General features: G+C 43.0%; 1 protein-coding gene across 4 annotated transcripts in view; it reads left to right on the top strand.

The window, feature by feature from the left end:
* The first annotated feature begins 4,397 nt into the window (after positions 1 to 4,397).
* Positions 4,398 to 20,026, top strand: part of LOC117360500 (polymerase delta-interacting protein 2-like) — a 72,989-nt gene continuing 57,360 nt past the window's right edge. For 3 of the 4 annotated variants that reach the window (XR_004539429.1, XR_004539430.1, XM_033944336.1), the window contains exons 1-2: positions 4,398 to 4,588; positions 4,819 to 4,900. Coding sequence is in view for 2 of the 4 variants with exons in the window: in XM_033944336.1 (XP_033800227.1) it covers positions 4,443 to 4,588; positions 4,819 to 4,900 (228 nt within the window). In the remaining 2 variants the exon portion in view is untranslated. Of the gene's footprint in view, positions 4,589 to 4,818; positions 4,901 to 11,662; positions 11,699 to 14,173; positions 14,213 to 20,026 lie in introns of those variants that run through there. The other variant, XM_033944338.1, reaches the window with a different exon arrangement.

Raw genomic sequence — 20,026 nt, 5'->3', positions numbered from 1 at the left:
TTTCTGAATGCCCTCTTGTTCTTTTATGTTTTGAAAGTTTGAAGAATCTGTCTCTCTCCACTTTCTCTATGCCCTTCATGATCTTGTAGGTCTCTATCATGTCTCCTCTGAGTCTCCGCTTTTCCAGGGAGAAGAGCTCCAGCTTCTCCAATCTTTCAGTGTATGAAAGGTTTTCCATGCCCTTAATCATTCGTGTCGCTCTCCTCTGGACCCTCTCAAGTATTGCCATATCCTTCTTAAGATGCGGTGACCAATACTGAACAAAGTCCGTGTCAACCGATACGAGCGAGTGGGCCTAGGCCCAAAGCCCGTTGACCGGACGAAAAAAGAGAAACAAATAAAGTATTTATTTCTTTTTTTAATGATGTTAAAAAAACAGAACAGCACAGCGACCGAGAATAAAACAAAAAACAGCCGCGGTGAAAGAAGGCAATGAAGTTTGCTGCAGAGCGAAGATGAAGAGGACTTCTTGGCTCCACAGAAAACGTTGAACTGAGGATCCTCACAGGAGATGCGCCCCCTAGTTCGGGCGGGAAGGCACACGCACATGCGCGGTGCAGCACTCGGAAGCTCTTATAAAGATCTTCAAGCAAGTCTGCTTTTGAGGCTGTCCGCTGCGGGGTTCCGTCGGTGACGTCACCCATGTGTGAGAATATGCTGCCTGCTTGTCCTGGGATAATCCAAAATACTCAGTATAGATGTTTGCACCAGTAAATGGAAAGATAATTCATCAAATAATTTTTTGATGGTGCGAAGCTTCCATAAGATCTATATATATTTCTTAAACAGTAGGTCTGTGTGTTCTTCCAAAGTGAGGTGCTTGTCAAGAGTTACGCCTAATATTTTTATAGTAGGTTCAATTTTATATTCTCGACCACACACATGAATCGAATTTTCTTTTATCTTTTCATGGGAGTTGCCAGAAAAAATTAAATTTTTTCTGTATTTAATTTTAGTTTAAAAGCAATCATCCAAAGCTCAAATTGATATAAGGTGTTAGCTAAAAGGTTAATAAAATCTGACGTCAAGCAGGTTAGAAGAATCACAACCGTAATGTTGTCTGCGTAAATGTAGAAATTGAGCTTTAGGCTTTGCAGTTAATTTCCTAGTGAAATAAGGTAGATATTAAACATGGTTGGGGATAGAGGGGAACCCTGATGCACCCCACAGATGTTATTCCAACTGTGAGAGAACCTATCATCCTTGAAAACCTGGTAAGATCTTTTACCTAAAAATCCCTGAAACCAGTAGAAAACATTTTCTGTAATACCAATGGATTCTAAACAGTCCAATAAGATGGTATGGTCCACCAGGTCAAAGGCACTTTACTTGGTCTCCTATTCCCCATTACCACATTTCTACCCCCTGTGTTCACTATCTTCCTCTCACTCATGTCCTTTCTATTCCCCCAATAACCACATAGTTCTATCATTTCCACTTCTCTCCTCACTCTTTCTTCTCCTTCACCTGCCAACATCTTTCTGTCCCATCTCTTTCCTTCCACCCTCCCTGCTGTCCTCTCCTTCACACCCATTATCCGGCAACCAGCGGGCAGGAGGAGGTGCTTTGCAGAGGCAGGAGGATTCGTCAGGTATTAACTTAAACATAAAAGAAATTGTGGAATTGATGATCCTGATGAAATCTTTTTACTGTGTTTTATATTTTCATATTGTGTTTTATTTTTTAATTCATCTTCACCTTTTTCAAATAAAGATTTCATCAGGATCATCAATTCCACAGTTTCTTTTGTGTTTGTGCTGCTGTTTTCCTTGTGAAATTCTTTTTTGTTTTCTGTTCAGGTAATTAACTTATAAACCCCCTCTTTTACTAAGGCGTCCATAGAATATAATGGAAACGTTAGCATTTAGCACGTGCTAAATCGGCTAGCACGCCTTAGTAAAAGGTTTATAAGTTAATTACCTGAACAGAAAACAAAAAAGGGTTCCACCAAAGAGATTCCACAAGGAAAACAGCAGCGCAAACACAAAAGAAACTGTGAAACTGATGATCCTGTTAGAAGTAATTGCTGCTTTTTATGGGAACAGGCGGGGAAGGAGGGGATTCCTCATGGGGACAGGTGGGGAGGGAGGGGATCCTGGCGGGGATGGAGGGGATCCTGGCGGGGACGGGTGGGATTTATGTCCCCATGCAACTCTCTAGTTGCATAGCCCGAATCCTATGAGTTGTTATAAGCCCATCCCGAGCATAGAAAAAAAAATGCATGCCACAAGCCATGTGGAAATAGATCTTTTGGTAGTGGACTGACTTAACTTGTTAGTATGAAAAGAAATGAACAGTTGAAGCGATGCTCTATAGCAGTGGTTCCCAACCCTGTCCTGGAGGACCCCCAGGCCAGTCGGGTTTTCAGGATAGCCCTAATGAATATGCATGAGAGAGATCTGCATATAATGGACGTGACAGGCATGCAAATCTGCTGTATGCATATTCATTAGGGCTATCTTGAAAACCCGATTGGCCTGGTGGTCCTCCAAGACAGGGTTGGGAACCACTGCTCTATAAGATTGAGACCTTTGTAAGTAATAAGCTAAGGCTCGTTTACAGTAGAAGGTATGAAGAACTGACCGTCAGAATGAGAAATAGATTTCAGAAAGAAAACTGGTGACACAATGAATTGATGAAAATGAAAATCCGAGAATACTTTTAGAAAAGTGTGGAGAAACACCTTATCATGGTAAAAAAATGAAAAAGGTGTGTTGGACCCCAAGGTGTGAAACTGTCACAAAAGTAAGGGCTAGATTCACTAAGGTCATGGATCTGATCCGATCTGTGAGCGATCTGATCCAATCCGATCCATGGCCGGGGGGGCTGATTCACAAAGCCCCCTCATGCAAATGAGGGCATTCGGAATCACACTCTCCAGCAATCCCAACGAATGCACAGACCATCTGTAGATGTAGGTAAAACTGAAGGGGGCAGCAGAGCCCTTGAGTGAAGGAGAAGGGATTCAAAAGTTGGAGTGGATTTCTTCTGCATGGCTCAGAAGCATGGGGATATTGCCCATCTGTCCTAGGGTTAGCAGACATCCGGATTTCCCCGGACATGTCAGGGGATCTGGACAGCTTTTCAAAACCCGGCCCTTTGAAAAGCTTCCTGACATAATCACATGGGAAGGGGCATCCGCGCATGTGTGGACGCAACTCGGTGATGTCATTGCATCGTATCCATACATGTGCAGATGCTGTCTGGGGGGTGGAACAGGACGGTTAAGAGTTAGAACTGGGTGGTCCTGGGGGTGTGGCCATGGGTCTGGATTTTCCCAAAGGAAAATCTGGAAACCCTAGTCTGTTCAGAATGACACACCTATTGCACTAGAAAGATAGCTGTCACTATTTAAGTTACATATATAAATGGCACTGTTCTACAAAGGGCTGCTGAAAAGTTCTCAGTCCAACTAACATAGTTGGGGCAGTCTCCACTGGGCTATATACTTAGGGCCTTAATGTGCGGAATAGCGCACGTTAAATTGCTGCGCGCTAGCCGTTACCACCTCTTTTTCAGCAAGCGGATAATTTTAGGATAGCGCGTGCTAATCCGGTGCGTGCGCTAAAACACTTAGCACACCTTCGTAAAAGGAGCCCTAAGTCTAGTGATTTTCCACTTTTTTTTCGTTCTGTCAGAAAAATACGGAACGAAAAAAGTGGAAAATCTATTGACTAAGTGTATAACCTTCGATAGAGACTGCCCCAACTTAGTTGATTGGGCTGAGAACTTTTCAGCAGCCCCAGAACTAAGCATGCAACTGGCACCTGTAACTACTGTATGTCAGTTATAGAATTGGGTTAATCCTCCATTGCCTCAGGACAGGTACAATCAGACTGTAAGTCCTCTGGGGACAGGTAAATACTGTACTTGAATGTACCTCGCCTTGAGCAACAACTGGAAAAAAAAGAGTGAGTTAAATCCTAATAAGTAAACTTGTTCTGTTGACTCTCATTTCCACGTGAGTTAGTTAACATGTCAAAAAACCCCAAAAACAAACAGGTCTGCTCAAGATGTAATGAAAACACACTTTTATACAAACTGCTTTTTTCTTAACTTTAAAAAAAATCATTTTCTTGTGTGTGTCTTTAAACATACATAAATTACCTCCTTGGAGCTAATATTTTATCACATCCTCTCTTGTGGTGTTATATCTGTGGCGAATGATTTCCAATGGCAAGACGCAGAAACTACAAATCCAACAATACAACGGAGATAAAAAGAGGCCTATGGAAACCGAGACTGGACATTTACACATGAACAACCCCTCCCCCCAACCAACCACTTCTACCTACTCAGCTCCCGCTGCCGTTCCCTAAATCCTGATTTTTGTTAAGCCACACAGAAAAGCTGTGACTTTAAGAGTCTTCCTTCCTTCCGTGTCTTGCGCCTTTAAGAGATATTGTTTTGGCATGAGCACGTGAGCACGAGTGGGTTAAACCATGGCTGTTGCGGGCTGTCTCTGTGGCTGTCACGCGCAAAGTTCGTACTGTGGATCGTGGGTAACTCTTATCCTGCTGCGGCGATCTGCGGCGTGTCCCCGACGGACGCCTCGTATATTATGGCAGACGAGGGCTATGATATCCCGGTGAGAAGGCATAAACCAATGGAAGGCTTTTATATTCTTGCAGTTCCTGCTTTGTGTTGTTGCTGTTTTTATGCCTTTCTTCCAGCACTTGTATCTTTGCTTGTTGCCCTTAGATTGTTTTTATTTTATTGTATTTTTACATACATATATATATTTTTTACTTTGTCTGTCCTCCCCTTCTGCTTAGTAGTTGTGTGTTTATGGCCTATACGTTTGTTTTATCTCTGCAGGAACAAAACAGCAAACCGAGTTTTGGAGACGGTGGGTGTCTTTCAGACACCGAGGGCTCTGGAGAAGTATGAACCAGGCCAGGTAAGATTTGAGAACTCTAGGTTGTGCTTCCTCTGGGGGTAGTGGATCATCTCAGGGGGACCTTAACTTTAACATCTCTCTTGGTATGGAGAGAGACCTAAGAACATAAGAGAAATGTATGGACTTCTGCAATATTTAGAATGTATGGATAAGGATGCAGCAAAAATGAGACTTTGAGCTACAGGAGATCCCTGTGGCCCTTCACCTAAAGAGCTTACTCTTTTCTGTTACATGAAAACTATTCACCAGTCTGGGCATCTGGGGTTTTTCAGTCAGCAGCAGATCAGAGCAACCAGACAAAGGTCTTCTGTTCTTTGACTTCTCCTTTTCTTTCCTCTGTGTTTGCACAATTTGATTGGTCTCTCAGACAGATCACATTTTTCAATACCGTGGAAAAGGAGAAAGTAAAGAGGGAAGAAAGGGTAAAAGGCAAATAGACAGATAGTGACTGAACCAGTACAACAGTCTTGGCAGGGTTCCTTTACCTTTAATTCATGCCAGATTTGTTGTGCTGGATGGGCGCCCAAAAAAATACAGATGACCAACTGCTAGTATTAACTCTAATGTCAAGGTGTCTGGAAAGAACCACCTGCACAGGTAGCAACCCCCTGATCTTAATAGGGGAATTCTAACTGAGATGCAAAGGAAGAACTAGAAACACACCAGGTACACACAATTATGGATCATAAATCTACAGAATCTGGAGTTCCAGGGAGATTTCTATCTGACGCTTAAAGCCGCTATCATCAAGAAATGGCTCACTCTGGCACACATTTGCTTCCTTTTATTGAGAAGCTTGAGGGCAAAAATGACAAGTAAAGTTATTGATTACATATGTCACAGGATACAAACCATAGGTTATATGGTCCATGGACAAAAGGCACATTACACAAGTCAGAAATCACAAGGTCGTAATGTCATAAAAACCCTTTTACCTTCAAGCAAGGACAGGATCAGTGCTTAGCCCATCTGGAAGGCTGATACTTTTATGGTGTCAAGGAAGTGCACTATAGTTACCCTCTATATATCATTCTCACATGATCTGTTAGATTTAGCAGTGATAAGCACAGTTTGCTGTTTATTAGGACAAAGTAAAAGGGGTGAAAGTTGGCCCACCCTGAGGCGGTTGTAACAGTTCCTAAAAGCAGTTAATTTTATATTTTCTGCCTTCCTGCAGATGGTCAAAGTGACATGCTGATTGCTTAACAAGCTCCTATTGCTTATGGCACTTGCTTAATATGTTCTAGTAAGTTTCTGGGACATAGTGCAAGCTTTCTTTCATATCCAATCTTAACTGATATATCAGAGCCATCTTCTTTTTGCCTGTATTTCACTATATATGTTTTCCTTGTACTTTAAAGATTTACTTGGATGTCAAAGGAAAAGAGTATCATTAAGGGCACAAGGTCTTTTGGAGCATAAAAAGGAAAGCTTTTCTCTCGTGATATTCTTAAATCTGGATCATGCTAGGTTCTTTATTACATAAGTATAGCGTGTGTGTTACCCAAGGACAAATGCATAATTTATGCTCAGATCTTGTTCAAAGATAGATGAGAAATATGGCCCCTTATTTGTTCCTCTTGAGAATGCTGGTCAGATCAAGGCTATTCAAAAGGTGAAATGGGTGAGAGGAGGTTTGTGAGGCCTTGCCATGCTAGAGTTAAGATGGAGATTTTCTCCAAGAGGAAGGGATATAGAGGACTACTGAAGATGGTAGGGGCTCTGAAATTGACAAGTAGGGTCAGAGGCATGCAACATGTAACCTATAAATTATAAAGATTACAGGATTAAATTGGGAAGCATTTTACCTTGTCAATACAATACAAAATGTGCACACAAAAGTATGGAGACGGAACATCCCGAATTCACTGGAAATTGAGGAAGCAAAGATTGAGGTGGCTGGCAGAGTACTCTTAACTGCTCTGCCTTCCGGGATAAGAGCATCCCTTCTTGAATTAGAATAGTATTTGCCTCTCACAACTTTAGCTCCCTTTTCCAACACCTCTAATCTCTTAAATTCCCTATAGCTGGATTCTTAAAAGGATATCAACATTATGGACTAAGGAACAATATTAAATAAGCAGTAAAGTATCCAAGGACTTTCAGACAGCATGCAGAGTGACTGGTGGCAGTTTGGTAAGCAGGGAGAGGGCTCCACAAACCAACTTTTTTCATTTGTCAAAATCACTTCTCTGGAGCCACCAGACCAGCTCTCCCTTCTGCCTCTATTAGTGATACCATCAGACAATGTTCCCTCTAAGGATTGATGAGGTGTGTGCAAAAAAAAAATATGCATGAGCGACAAGTTACATACTCCACAAATTTATGAGCAGGCGCGGAGGACGCATTTTTAAACAAATGTAGTTTATCCTTGTACTCCTTATGTATTTTTAATCATCTATGGATATGTTTGTATGTTTATTGTTCAAATGGTTTTATTTATTTCCCCAAATTTATTTTTGTTACACGCATTGAAAATATTTGATATTGCGTTTAAATCAAAATCTCAATAAACTTGAAACGAGTGCCTATGAGATTGTGGGAGGGTTAAATACTCAAAACTTAGAAGAATAACAATTTACTTAAAGTTTTTGCTTCACCAGCTTTCTGGTATCTTTACATACAGTGGCGTATCTAGCATATGTAACACCCGGGGCCCATCATTTTTTGGCACCCCCCCATCTGTATGAAAAACATGATTTTTAGTAACAAGCCACACGTCACACATGAGTACCTAGGAAAAGGCAGCATCTTACATATTGCAGTGAGCAGTACATCAATACACCCATTGTAAAACTAAACAAGCCAGACCAGCACAGATCAATCCTACACCGTCAATCCTAACAGAAAACCATGTCTTTCGAACACACAGAACACAGAAAACACCTTCGCCTAGTATGGAATATGTCATCACAAACCAAGCCCTCCCCCTTTTACAAAACTGTAGTGTGGATTTTAGCCACGGTGGTAACAGCTCTGACGCTCATAGAATTTTGAGCATCAGAGCTGCTACCACCACGGCTGGCGCTAAAAAACGCTCCACAGTTTTGTAAAAGGGGGGATAAAATAGAAATACACAGTTTCAACGCTCTAGCTCAGAGGTGCCCAAACTTTTTGAGCTTGTGAGCTACTTTAAAATGACCAAGCCAAAATGATCTACCAACAATAAAATTAAAAAACACAAAGCACACTATACGCTGAGAAAATGTTAATTATCATTCCTATTCTGGGATTTTTTCAAAGAGGTCAAGGCAGATGACTCTATGCATTGTCACCTCAGTAACAACCATACAAAAATAGACAAATATACCCCCCTTCCTTTTTATTAAACCACAATAGCAGTTTTTAGCGCTAAATGCCCAGCGCTGCTCTCAACACTCATAGGCTCCCTGCGCTAAAAAACACTATTGCGGTTTAGTAAAAGGGGCCATAGTGCAAAATATAGACAGCATATATAAATTCAGACACATTTTGATCACTAGATTTAAAATAAAATCATTTTTCCTACCTTGTCTGGTGATTTCATGATTCTCTGGTTGCACTTTCATCTTCTGACTGTGCATCCAATCTTTCTTCCCTTCTTTCAGCCTGTATGCTTCCTCTCCTCCTGACCTCATTCCCTCCTCCAACTTTTTCTTCCTCTCTCCCTGCCCTTTCTTTCTTTTTTCTCTCTTGATGCCCCCTTTCTTTTTTTCTGTTTCCCTTCTGTCTACCTGCCTGCCCCCTTTCTTGCTCCCTACTCTCCACAAAGCCACCACCGCAACCATCGGGGGAAACAGGCCCCAAAGCCAACGCCGCAGCTGCCCCAAGCTCTCTCTGCTTCCCACCGGGCCGACCAGCAATCCCCTGACGTCAATTCTGCCGTCGGAGAGGAAGTTCCGCCCAGCCAGGCAGCGATTGGCTGGCCCGAACTTCCTCTCCGACTGCAGCCTTAGGACGGGTGCACAACCGGGGCGGACCGCCCCCCCCCCCACCCTTGGTAGGACACTGAAGACGTGGCAGCGGCTCCTCTCACAATCCCCACCTGCGTCGGAAGTCCGATGCAGTTGGGGATCTTGAGAGGAGCCGCCGCTGCATCTTTCAACTTTAAAATACCCCTAAGGCCGCCGCCGCTTCCTCTCACCTCCGCCCGCCCTTGAGTGAACAACAGGAGAAAGCATATGAGCGACGCCACTGAAAATAGTGAGCGATCGCTCATGCGCTCACCTTAGAGGGAACACTGCCTCTAAGGTGAGGCTGAGGGTATATCATCGCACTCATTATCAGATAAAGCTTTATTTTGGCTTTTTAATAACTATATCTTTGAAACTCACCATCAATAACTGGAAGAATAATTCCCATTTATCAGCTCATGCTTGGTTGCTATGTTCTGTTTATATGCTCTCTGTGTAGCATTTTCAGGAAAAAACAAACAAAAGAAAACTGAGTAGAAGGGAGAGAAATGTCCTCCCCAAGCTGTGTGAATGGTCTAGTGCAGTGTTTCCCAACTTCTCTAGTACCCCCTAGATTGAAAAACTTTCAACCGAGTACCCTAGAACTCTGAGCAGCAGATATTTTGAAATGGATATTTTATTGTTAAATAGTAAATAACTAGGAAACATACATAACAAATGCAGGTTGGCATGATCAGTTATATTTCAGTCTTGTATAAACTGGTCCCTTGACAGGTGGTGTGTCATTCTTACAAACTGAGTGAAAATGAATGATGACACACTGGGTCTGTTTTTTATGAGAACAAGAGAAAAGGAAGATGTCCCCAAAAGTTGCCATTAGTGGGCAAACTTGAAATCTGTTCACTCTGGGCAAGCTGTCTCACATTCGCATACCCCACATGCCATGAGACAAACAGATACACCTTCCCTCAGCCACTTTGCCCTTCTGTCTCTTACGTGCACACATATCCTACCTTCCCTTTCTCTCTCTCTCTCTCTCTCTCTTCCCACCTTCCTTCAGCCACTCTGCCCTTCTCTCTCTCACATGTGCACACACATACCCCACCTGTCCTCAGCCATTCTGCATACATTTGGCTATTAAGATCACTTGTTTCTAATTTTGTTGATACTGGAACATATCCACTATAACTGTTACAGATCGTGCTTCAAAACTAGATTGAGACTGGTCATCCATGAAGAAGACTCGGAACCTGACGTTGGAGGAGTATGTTTTGTGTGTTAGTGATAAGTGAGGAAGGATTTTCATGCCGCCAGGAAGTTGGCTGCAGTCACAGCGCAGTACTAAAGATTGTACAAAAAAAAAGAAAGAGACGGGTTCAATGGTAGACAAGCCTCAGTCCGGTCATCCACATGCATCAACATCACGGCAAGACTGTGTATTTCAACACATTTCATTGACCAATTGCAAATTGACCTTGCCTCAGCTACTGTGCGAGTGGTCAGAGAGGCCAAACTATGAATGGAAGAGAATCTAGCAAAGAACATTAAGAAGGGGGATAAATCCTTCTTCAGGTATATTAGTGACAGAAAAAGAAACAGATGTGATAGTATGCCTTAGGAAACCAGACGGGAATTATGTAGAATCGGACTCCGATAAAGCCGAATTACTAAATGAATACTTCTGCTCAGTTTTTACCTGCGAGGCACCGGGATACGGTCCACAGTTGCAGTCAAAGGAAAGCTCGGAAGACCCGTTTCGAAATTTCGAGTTTACACCCAGCAGCGTCTACTATGAACTATCCAGACTCAAAATGAACAAGCCATGGGACCAGACAAACTACGCCCCAGGGTGCTTAGGGAGTTGAGTGATGTCCTGGCGCTTTTCAATCTTTCACTTCTTGAAACACATAAATGTGTACAATAATTTAACAAACGCCATGCCTCAGAGACCGAATGTTCAAGCAAATCTTGCTAGATGAATAAATCGGTTCAAATCTCAATCATTGGCAAGTGGCTATTGTGAGTATTGTAATACTTTCATTCAATGACTCAAAGATTTTTTCAAAAAGATTTTTTTCCAAACAATATTATTTTTTCAAAATTTTCAAAATTTTTTTTGCATTCTCCTTGCTATTTTACGTCATTACGTTCTGACGCTGTACCAAAGCTGATTGAAAGCTCTTTAAATTGTTTAGCGTTGTTACATACCAGCGCCATTTTTGAGAGAGATACGCTGAAGGTTACATCTGTTCCGTAAGATTACTTACTACTTTAACACATAAGTTTAAAGTTATGTACTATTTAGAGTCAAATACTATATTTAAGATTTAAGATTTAATGTAACTTTTGTTACTTTCTTTAGACACTGTCTATGTCGTTCCCCTGAAGAAGCCACTCAGGTGAAACGGTGGCCCCGTAGGGATTGAAACAGTGTGAACATCGATTAAGATAAGTGCTTTATCTTGAAAACATGCACTTTCTCTTATATCTCTCATAGTATTTGGTACTTAAGATGTGTATACATCTATTGAAAATTTTGAAAAAATAATATTGTTTGGAAAAAAATCTTTTTGAAAAAATCTTTGAGTCATTGAATGAAAGTATTACAATACTCACAATAGCCACTTGCCAATGATTGAGATTTGAACCGATTTATTCATCTAGCAAGATTTGCTTGAACATTCGGTCTCTGAGGCGTGGCGTTTGTTAAATTATTGTACACATTTATGTGTTTCAAGAAGTGAAATTTTGGGTATCCGTTTGGTTTGACACTTCTTTAGTAAAAATTTGTTGGCTTTTCAATCTTTCCCTAAGTACAGGAAGAGTCCCGTTGGACTGAAAAACAACTAACGTCATTCCACTCCACAAAAAGGGATGCAGGACGGAGACTGCGAATTACAGACCGGTGAGTCTCACATCGATAGTGAGTAAACTTATGGAAACACTAATCAAACACAAATTAGATATGATCCTGAACTATGAGAATCAACATGGATTTACAAAGGGAAGGTCCTGCCAATCCAATCTAATCAGCTTCTTTGACTGGGTAACAAAAAAGCTGGATTTGGGGGAGTCCCTGGACGTTGTGTACTTGGACTTCAGTAAAGCTTTTGATAGCGTCCCACACCGCAGGTTATTGAGCAAGATGATTTTGATGGGATTAGGTGAAACATTAACTGCATGGGTTAAAGACTGGCTTCGAGGTAGACTTCAGAGGGTGGTGGTGAACGGTACCCTCTCCGAAACATCGGAGGTGATCATTGGAGTGCCGCAGGGCTTGGTCTTGGGCCCGATCCTATTTAACATCTTTGTAAGGGACCTGGCTCAGGGGCTTCGAGGTAAAATTACATTATTCGCCGATGATGCCAAACTATACAACATAGTAGGCAAAAGCACATTGCCTGACAGTATGATGCAGGACCTACTCTTACTGGAACATTAGTCCACGACTTGGCAACTAAGTTTCAATGCCAAAAAGTGTAAGGTCATGCACCTTGGCAGCAGAAATCCATGCAGAACTTACACCCTAAATGGTGAGACCTTATCAAGGACTGCAGCAGAACGAGACTTGGGAGTGATCATTAGTGAAGACATGAAGACTGCCAATCAAGTGGAGAAAGCTTCATCCAAGGCTAGACAAATGATGGGTTGTATCCAAAGAAGTTTCGTTAGCCGAAAGCACGAAGTTATAATGCCAATGTACAGATCCATGATGAGACCTCATCTGGAATATTGTGTACAATTCTGGAGGCCACATTATCAAAAAGATGTGCTGAGAGTTGAGTCGGTTCAGCGAATGGTCACCAGGATGGTCTCCCGTATGAGGAACAACTGGGTAAATTGCAGCTATACTCACTCGAGGAACGCAGAGAGAGGGGAGACATGATTGAGACGTTCAAATATGTCACGGGCCATATCGAGATAGAAGAAGATATCTTTTTTTCTTAAAGGACCCACAGCAACAAGAGGGCATCCATTGAAAATCAGGGGTGGGAAATTTCATAGCGACACCAGAAAGTATTTCTTCACCGAAAGGGTGGTTGATCATTGGAATGATCTTCCACTGCAGTTAATTGAGGCCAGCAGCATGCCAGATTTTTTTTTAAAAAATGGGATCAGCATGTGAGATCTCTTAATGGAAGAAATTAGGGGAGTGGGTCATTAGAGTGGGCAGACTTGATGGGCCATGGCCCTTTTCTGCCGTCATTTTCTATGTTTCTATGATTGTTATGTCAGTGTCAGCTCATCAACAGTCAATTGACTGTGCCTACAGTTTGGTCTGTGGGGCTGCAAAGCACACAACAAGCCATTTATGACTGGTGTCCAAAGGTTCATCGGGATCAAGTGGGCACGAAAGCACTCAAGCTGGACGTGAAATGTGGGAAAAGGTGCTTTTCAGTGATGAAAGCACCTTCTGTCTGTTTGGTAACCAGGCCTATACGCACCTTGCCATCACTACAAATAGATGATCCAACTGGAAGCATCAGAATAAAATCGAGTCAATCAACTGGCCTGCCCAATCTCCGGATCTGAATCTGATGAAGAACTTGCAGCACAGGGTGGCCTGGGAGATATCCAAGAGACATCCAACATCAAAACAAGAGTTGATTGAGTCATTCATTGCAGCCTGGAACCGTGTTATCACCCATGATCTCCTCATCAAACTGGTTCATACAATGCTGACACAGTGCAGACAAGTGATCAAGAGCAGAGGGTGGCCCACCAAATACTGAGCCATCACTGACACACAAATGGCCTTTTTCAAGGCCACCTACATGTATATGAAGGCTAGATGATGCTCTTATGTACTTTTTTGGCCAGTGAAGTATATTACTGTATTTACACAGAAAAACAATTAACATGGCAACTTTAACAAACAAATTCAGAAATTTTAAGGCCAAGCTAGAAGAAAATGTTGATTCTAATAGCCAAATGTATCCCTTATAATGTGGCACATAGACAAAATCTATTGGGTCATGAAAAAAATTAAAATAAAAGGTCAGAAAGTTGAAAGAATGCAAAATTCACAAGGGGTTCCAGACTTTTGCACATCACGTAAGTCTGCCTCTGCCATTAGGATGTGCAGGTTCCTGAAATATTCTTTCACAGCCTGTGGAGAGCAGCCTTATAATAGGACAACTAGGCCAGGGAGGTGCATAGGTGCCTATTTTGCATCTGTTTTATGAAGATAAAATTTGCACTAAAGTGTGGGGTTGTTTTGTTTTTTTTAATTGCAAAGCCTTCCCAAAAGCTCCTGTAAAAAGTTCCACATGCTTCAAGCAGACATAATCTTTTCCACTTTAAGGACATATGTATGTATTTTACAGGATATGCACATAATTGCTGCTCTTACCCAACTCTTCTTGTTCTTTGCCTACAGAAATTCCTAAGTACATAACAACTCATGTACTTTCCCATGGTAGGTACATGCATACCTTTAGGTAATTTTATAAGCAACTGTTTATAAGTAGCTGATTTTAAGAAAGGTTTTGACAGATTCCTGGAGGAAAAGTCCATAGTCTGTTATTAAGACTTGGGGGAAGCCTCTACTTGCCCTGGATCGGGAGCATGGAATGTTGCTATTCTTTGAGTTTTGGTCAGGTACTAGTGACCTGAATTGGCCACCATGAGAACAGGCTACTGGGCTTGATAGACCATTGGTCTGACCCAGTAGGGCTATTAAGAACATAAGAACATAAGCAATGCCTCTTCTGGGTCAGACCTGGGGTCCATCGTGCCCAGCAGTCCGCTCATGTGGCGGCCCAACAGGTCCAGGACCTGTGTAGTATCTTCTATCTATATACCTTGTGACCGGGCCAGTCCCCCAAGGGTATAGGAAAGCCCGGCTCGGACTGCAGGCAAGAATTTTGTAACGCCTTTTATATGGTCAAGTGAAGGAAAAATCTGGATACCGGATTTCTGGAAAACAGCATCAGGTTTATTAGTGTCCCAAATAAAAAGGAAGAAAAACAATCAGACTTGGGGTCTTGGACTTTCTTTCAGCCCCAGCTCGTTCTCTTATATGGCTCAGTCCAGGGCTTTACATTAGGCTTGCTCAAGGAACTGGTTCAGTCATCATTACAAAATTAATCCAAATTCAAAATCCCCCCCAAAAAAACTCACCCGGGGTCAGGGCCTTCACTGTCCCCACATCCCCGTCTGGGTTAGCAGTTTCTCTTGCCTTCAGTTCCTTCCCTAGGCAGAGCATAGCCTGTGCCAGCTTTCTCACCTCTCTCCTGTTTTCACATTCACAGTCCTAACAGGATTAACTTTGTTTCCTTTGCTTTAGCACTGTTGTCTCCCCACGGAGCCTTCACAGCCCACCAGATAGGCTGTGCGGTCAAGCCTCCCTTAATTTAAAGGTCTTCAATCCCTCCCGATATGACCCTTATCCTTCTTTTCTCCTGCTCCCATGGACTCTGAATACTGTGCTATTTACTGTAGCAATTTTCACTCAATTAGGCAGGGCTGCCTCAGCCCTGCTTCGGCTCAGGTTTAAACGAGGCAGAAACTCTTTTCACAGGACAATACAGGACCCTCACTCACTATACTCTTCCAGGTCCATGTCCTCCTCACACACATCACCCCCAGGGTCACTGTACATTTCCCACTCACATTCCTGGGAACCTGGGCTTTCCACCCCCACATTCACTCCAGGCTTCTCCTCCCATCCCCCTCTCTGCATGCAGGTTAGCTCTCGGGGAACGTTTACCTCAGCATAATCCCCCAGCCCTGCTTCCTGTGGGTTACTCAGCCATTCCTCATTCCTCCCTGGATGCACACTGCTCCTCCCTGTGAACGGGTCTTTGGCAAATCTTCCCTGCTGGGGCTTAGGCAGCCTCTGGAAGCTAGGATAGCCCGGCATTGTGTGGCTTCCCCAATCAGAGCTACCTGTGTCTCCCTGTTTCCTCAGCTGACTTCCTATTTGAGATTTTTCACTCTGCACAGTGGGTTTCAGGTTTCTCCCTGACTCGGGGAAAGGATTGATAGGGGATCTTTCCAGCTTTCCCTGCCCCCCCTGCCTGAATTTTGGACGGAGTCACAACCTACTCTTTTCCCTTTCTTACAGCCTGAGCTAGATTGTGTTTATCAGCAGGGTGTCCCTGCCTTGTTCGGGTGGATACAGGGTTAAGGACTTTATTCTGGGCAGGTCTGGCTGCTTTCTGACCTGTGACAGGAGCTTCCCTGTCACACCCTCTATCCCCTTTTCCAGCAGGAAATTGTCCAATCCTTTCTTGAACCCCAGTACCGTACTCAGCCCTATTATGCCCTCTGAAGCGCATTCCAGGTGTCCACTACACGTTGGGTAAAGAAGAACTTCCTAGCATTTGTTTTGAATCTGTCCCCTTTCAACTTTTCCGAATGCCCTCTGTTCTTTTACTTTTCGAAAGTTTGAAGAATCTGTCCCTCTACTCTCTCTATGCCCTTCATGATCTTGTAAGTCTCTATCATATCCCCTCTAAGTCTCCTCTTCTCAAGGGAAAAGAGTCCCAGTTTTTCCAATCTCTCAGCGTATGAAAGGTTTTCCAAACCTTTTATCAGACGTGTCGCTCTCCTCTGAACTCTCTCGAGTATCGCCATATCCTTCTTAAGGTATGGCGACCAATATTGGACGCAGTACTCCAGATGCAGACGCACCATCGCCCGATACAATGGCAGGATAACTTCTTTCGTTCTGGTTGTAATACCCTTCTTGATTATGCCTAGCATTCTATTTGCCTTCTTAGCACGCTGCGCACTATGCCGTCGGCTTCATTGTCATGTCCACCATTACCCCCAAGTCCCTTTCCTGGGTACTCTCATTCTTATATTCTTATGTCTTAAACTATTCTCATAGGGCCTGATCCACTATGGCTCTTACCCAATGCTGGGTTTGGGAAAAGAGCTTGGTGAATCAGATCTTACTTTGTCTTCCAAATTTATTAAGGTCCTTATTTCTTTTTTTCTGTCAGTTCAGTTGGAACCACTAATGAGCCTTCATTCATGCGATTCCCTCCTAAAACACAGACTATTCCTCATTTGGACATTGCATCAGAAGTCTGATGCTAGGAGCTATGAAACAGATCTCCTTCTGGAACCTTGCGCCACAGGCTATAGGCATGCCTGCCAAATGTCACTCGCTACTGATCACTTCTGCTTTCTTTCCAGGTCTCTGAATACTACCTGCACACTAGCCCCAAACCAGGCCAGTCCAGCATGGGAAGCATTTCAAGGATAAAAAAATAGCAGTAGACAAACATTGACCAGGGTGGCTTTAATCCCCCAATTTTTTTTTTTTTAAAACCCTTTGTATATGAATAAATTTGTCATTCTGTAAAATTTTGTTTGCACAAAAAGTTAAGACATAGCATATTTTTGCAACAAAGGAAAAGAGTCACCACTGAGGCTTTGATGCAGCTATGGGCATAGGAAAAGGATCATGAATGTTGAGTGTAGTTGATGTGATGAATTAGTTGTTTAGGTCCCGCTCTGAAAGAGTATTTAATACGCTGAATTGAAAGTGATTTTATTGAAAGTGATTTTATTGAAAGGAAGGAATATAGCATTTTTACATTTTAGAGATTTTTTCTAGGGCATCTTTGTCTTGGTGGTAGAGGTGCAGGTGATGGCTTACTTTGAGATAGAAAGACCTGGTCACCTCCAGCTCCTCTTTGTTTTGGTAGATGGACAATAAAGAAGATGGCTTTGGTTTTGTGTGTGTGTCTCTCTCTTTTCCCTCTCCCCTTTCATTGAGTGGTACATGGTGGATTCTAGGGCACTGTTGCCTTTTCTTCTCTCCTCTCACCCATGATATGCAGACCCTCAAGGTAAGGAACCACTGCTCTAGGCAGACAGCTGAATTATAAAGAAACCACAAAGCAGTTTTTTGCATGTGAAGTAATTGTGCGGAGCAGGTTCATATACAATTAGCAAACATCATACTTCTGAAATATAAGTACAATAAAATAGAAGGCAGTTATACTGGTAGGTGACTAAAGAGCCCTAAAATATTAATTTGAAATACCTTAGTTCCTCAGTCTTAAGAAGCTACTAACTGATCTTTTATGTGTTGATAAAGGATTGCCAGGCTCAAGACTCCACTAGCTAACCCACACAAGTTGTATGCATTAGTTGACATGTTCAGCACATGCTGTTTCTGCCTCTTCTGTTGAGAAATCAATTAGAGAATGACACGGGGACATATTTCCCCTGCCCCTGCAGGAACTCAATTTCCCTGTAGTTTTGTTGCTGTCCCTGTCCTGCCCCATTCCTGTAAGCTCTGCCTTAACCACACAAGCCTCAAACACTTAGGATTTTAAAGTGTTTGAGGCTTGTGCAGATGAGGACAGAGCTTGCAGGAATGGGGCAGGGACAGAAAAAGAACTTGCAGGGATGGGACGGAAAATGAGTTCCCGTGGGGATGAGGAAAAATTTGTCCCCGTGTCATTCTCTAAAAGCAATGTTTTCATGGGGCAGACGTGTAGAGCAGTTACTTGGAGCATGGCTCACTGGTAGAACTGCTGCCTCTACACCCACTAGTGCCCACTGCTTTGAATACCAGTCCCCATTCCATTCCCATTCAAAACACTGCAGGGGCAGTAGGGAACCTTCAGTCCTTGAGGGTCACACTTTGGGTTTTGGGTTATTCTGAATATGCACGAGAGATTTGAATGATTGCCTCCAGTGTATACAGATCAAACTCTTGCATATTCCTCAAATATCCTTAAAATCTGACTTGGTGTTACCCTCATGGACTAAAGATTTCCCATACCTGTGCTACAAGATAAGTACGGTAAATAAGCATCAGCCTGATGCAACATCTGATAGAGAAATGATTTGGGCTGCTTTTTTGCTCCTCCAGTAAGGCAGCCCCAGATGTTCAGACTGGTGAATAGGTAACAAGTGACCCTGGATCTTTACTAGTCTTATGCCTATCCTGTTTCTATTAGTTCTCCACATCAGTCTGGAGCAATGTACTACTTCTCTCTCAACCTCCAGCATGTTTGGGCAGTATATTTCCATTCCTTCAGCTTCAGCTTTCTATCACTAGTATAAATCAGCTAGAAAAGATGATGGCTGAGAAAATCTCCTCAGTAGATGGAGAGAAAGGCGTTGCCTTGAAGACTGAAACTGCAGAAGGCTCTAGAGTTAGTCTGACCTGCTAATAACAATACTGGATATCTAGACTGTAGATCCGGTAGACAGAGGAGGGAGAGGGTAACCCTCAAATACTTTGATTTCGTGGCACCAGAATGGTATAGCGGAAAGAGCAGAGATATTACAGACAGCCTACGTACCTATGGTGGCTAAAGGAGCTGGGCCATATAGGCAGCTGCATTTGAGTACAGTGACATAATGTTGTGACAGTGAACTTTTTGCTGGTCTGGGATTAATGTGGTTACTTCCTCCAAGAAATTTATATAAGGAAAGAGTAGAGATAACACTTAAATCACAAACAAGATCCACTCTTCTGAAGTCGGGAAGGCAGTGAAGGACCATATAATTAGAAAAATAAGCAAGGTGGAGAAAAAGACCTCAGTTTAAGCCACAAAGTACTAGGGAACACTAATACACAAGTACACACATTAGTACAAGCACAACAAGTGATCCCATAACAGTCATAGGTCATAAAAAACTCTACCTGCTATTTTATTATAACAATACTAGTCTTTAAGTCCGTTACATTAACGGGTGCTAGAGCAGAATCAGATGTCTGTCTCTCTGTTTTGTTTTCTTTGTCTCTCTCTCCTTGGATGCTGTCTGTCTGTCTGTCTGTCTGTCATTTGTTCTGTCTGTGTCTCTCCCTGGCCCCCTTTGTCTGTCTGTCTTTCTCCGTGGCCCCCTTCTCTCTCCCCCCCAAAGAAAACCAAGATTGCTCCCTGCCCCCCAGCACATCCCTCCCCCCCTAAAGCAAAGCAAGTTTGTTCCCTGTCCCCCTTTCCCTCTCCCCACCCCAACTTCCCTGTGCAGCAGCAGCATTTCCCTCCCCCCTCCATTTCCCTCCCCCTCCATTTCCCTGTGCAGCAGCATTTCCCTCCCCTCCCCCACCCCACTTCTCTGTGCAGCAGCATGTTTGTTTCTGGCCGGCTCCCTTACCCTTTCCAAGCTTTTATACTTTAAAGGAAAGAGTTAGATGTACTGGCAGCTGAAACCCAGAACCTTTTACGACTCCTCATCAGCTGGGGGGGGGGGGCAAAAACACAGCGCACAACAACCAACCTTCCTCTTCCCCAGACCCGATCTCCACGCTCCC

This window comes from Geotrypetes seraphini, chromosome 5 (assembly GCF_902459505.1).
Source record: "Geotrypetes seraphini chromosome 5, aGeoSer1.1, whole genome shotgun sequence".
Lineage (NCBI taxonomy): Eukaryota > Metazoa > Chordata > Amphibia > Gymnophiona > Dermophiidae > Geotrypetes > Geotrypetes seraphini.
Note: the sequence above shows the minus strand (reverse complement) of the source record. Positions and strands in the feature narration are given on the sequence as shown.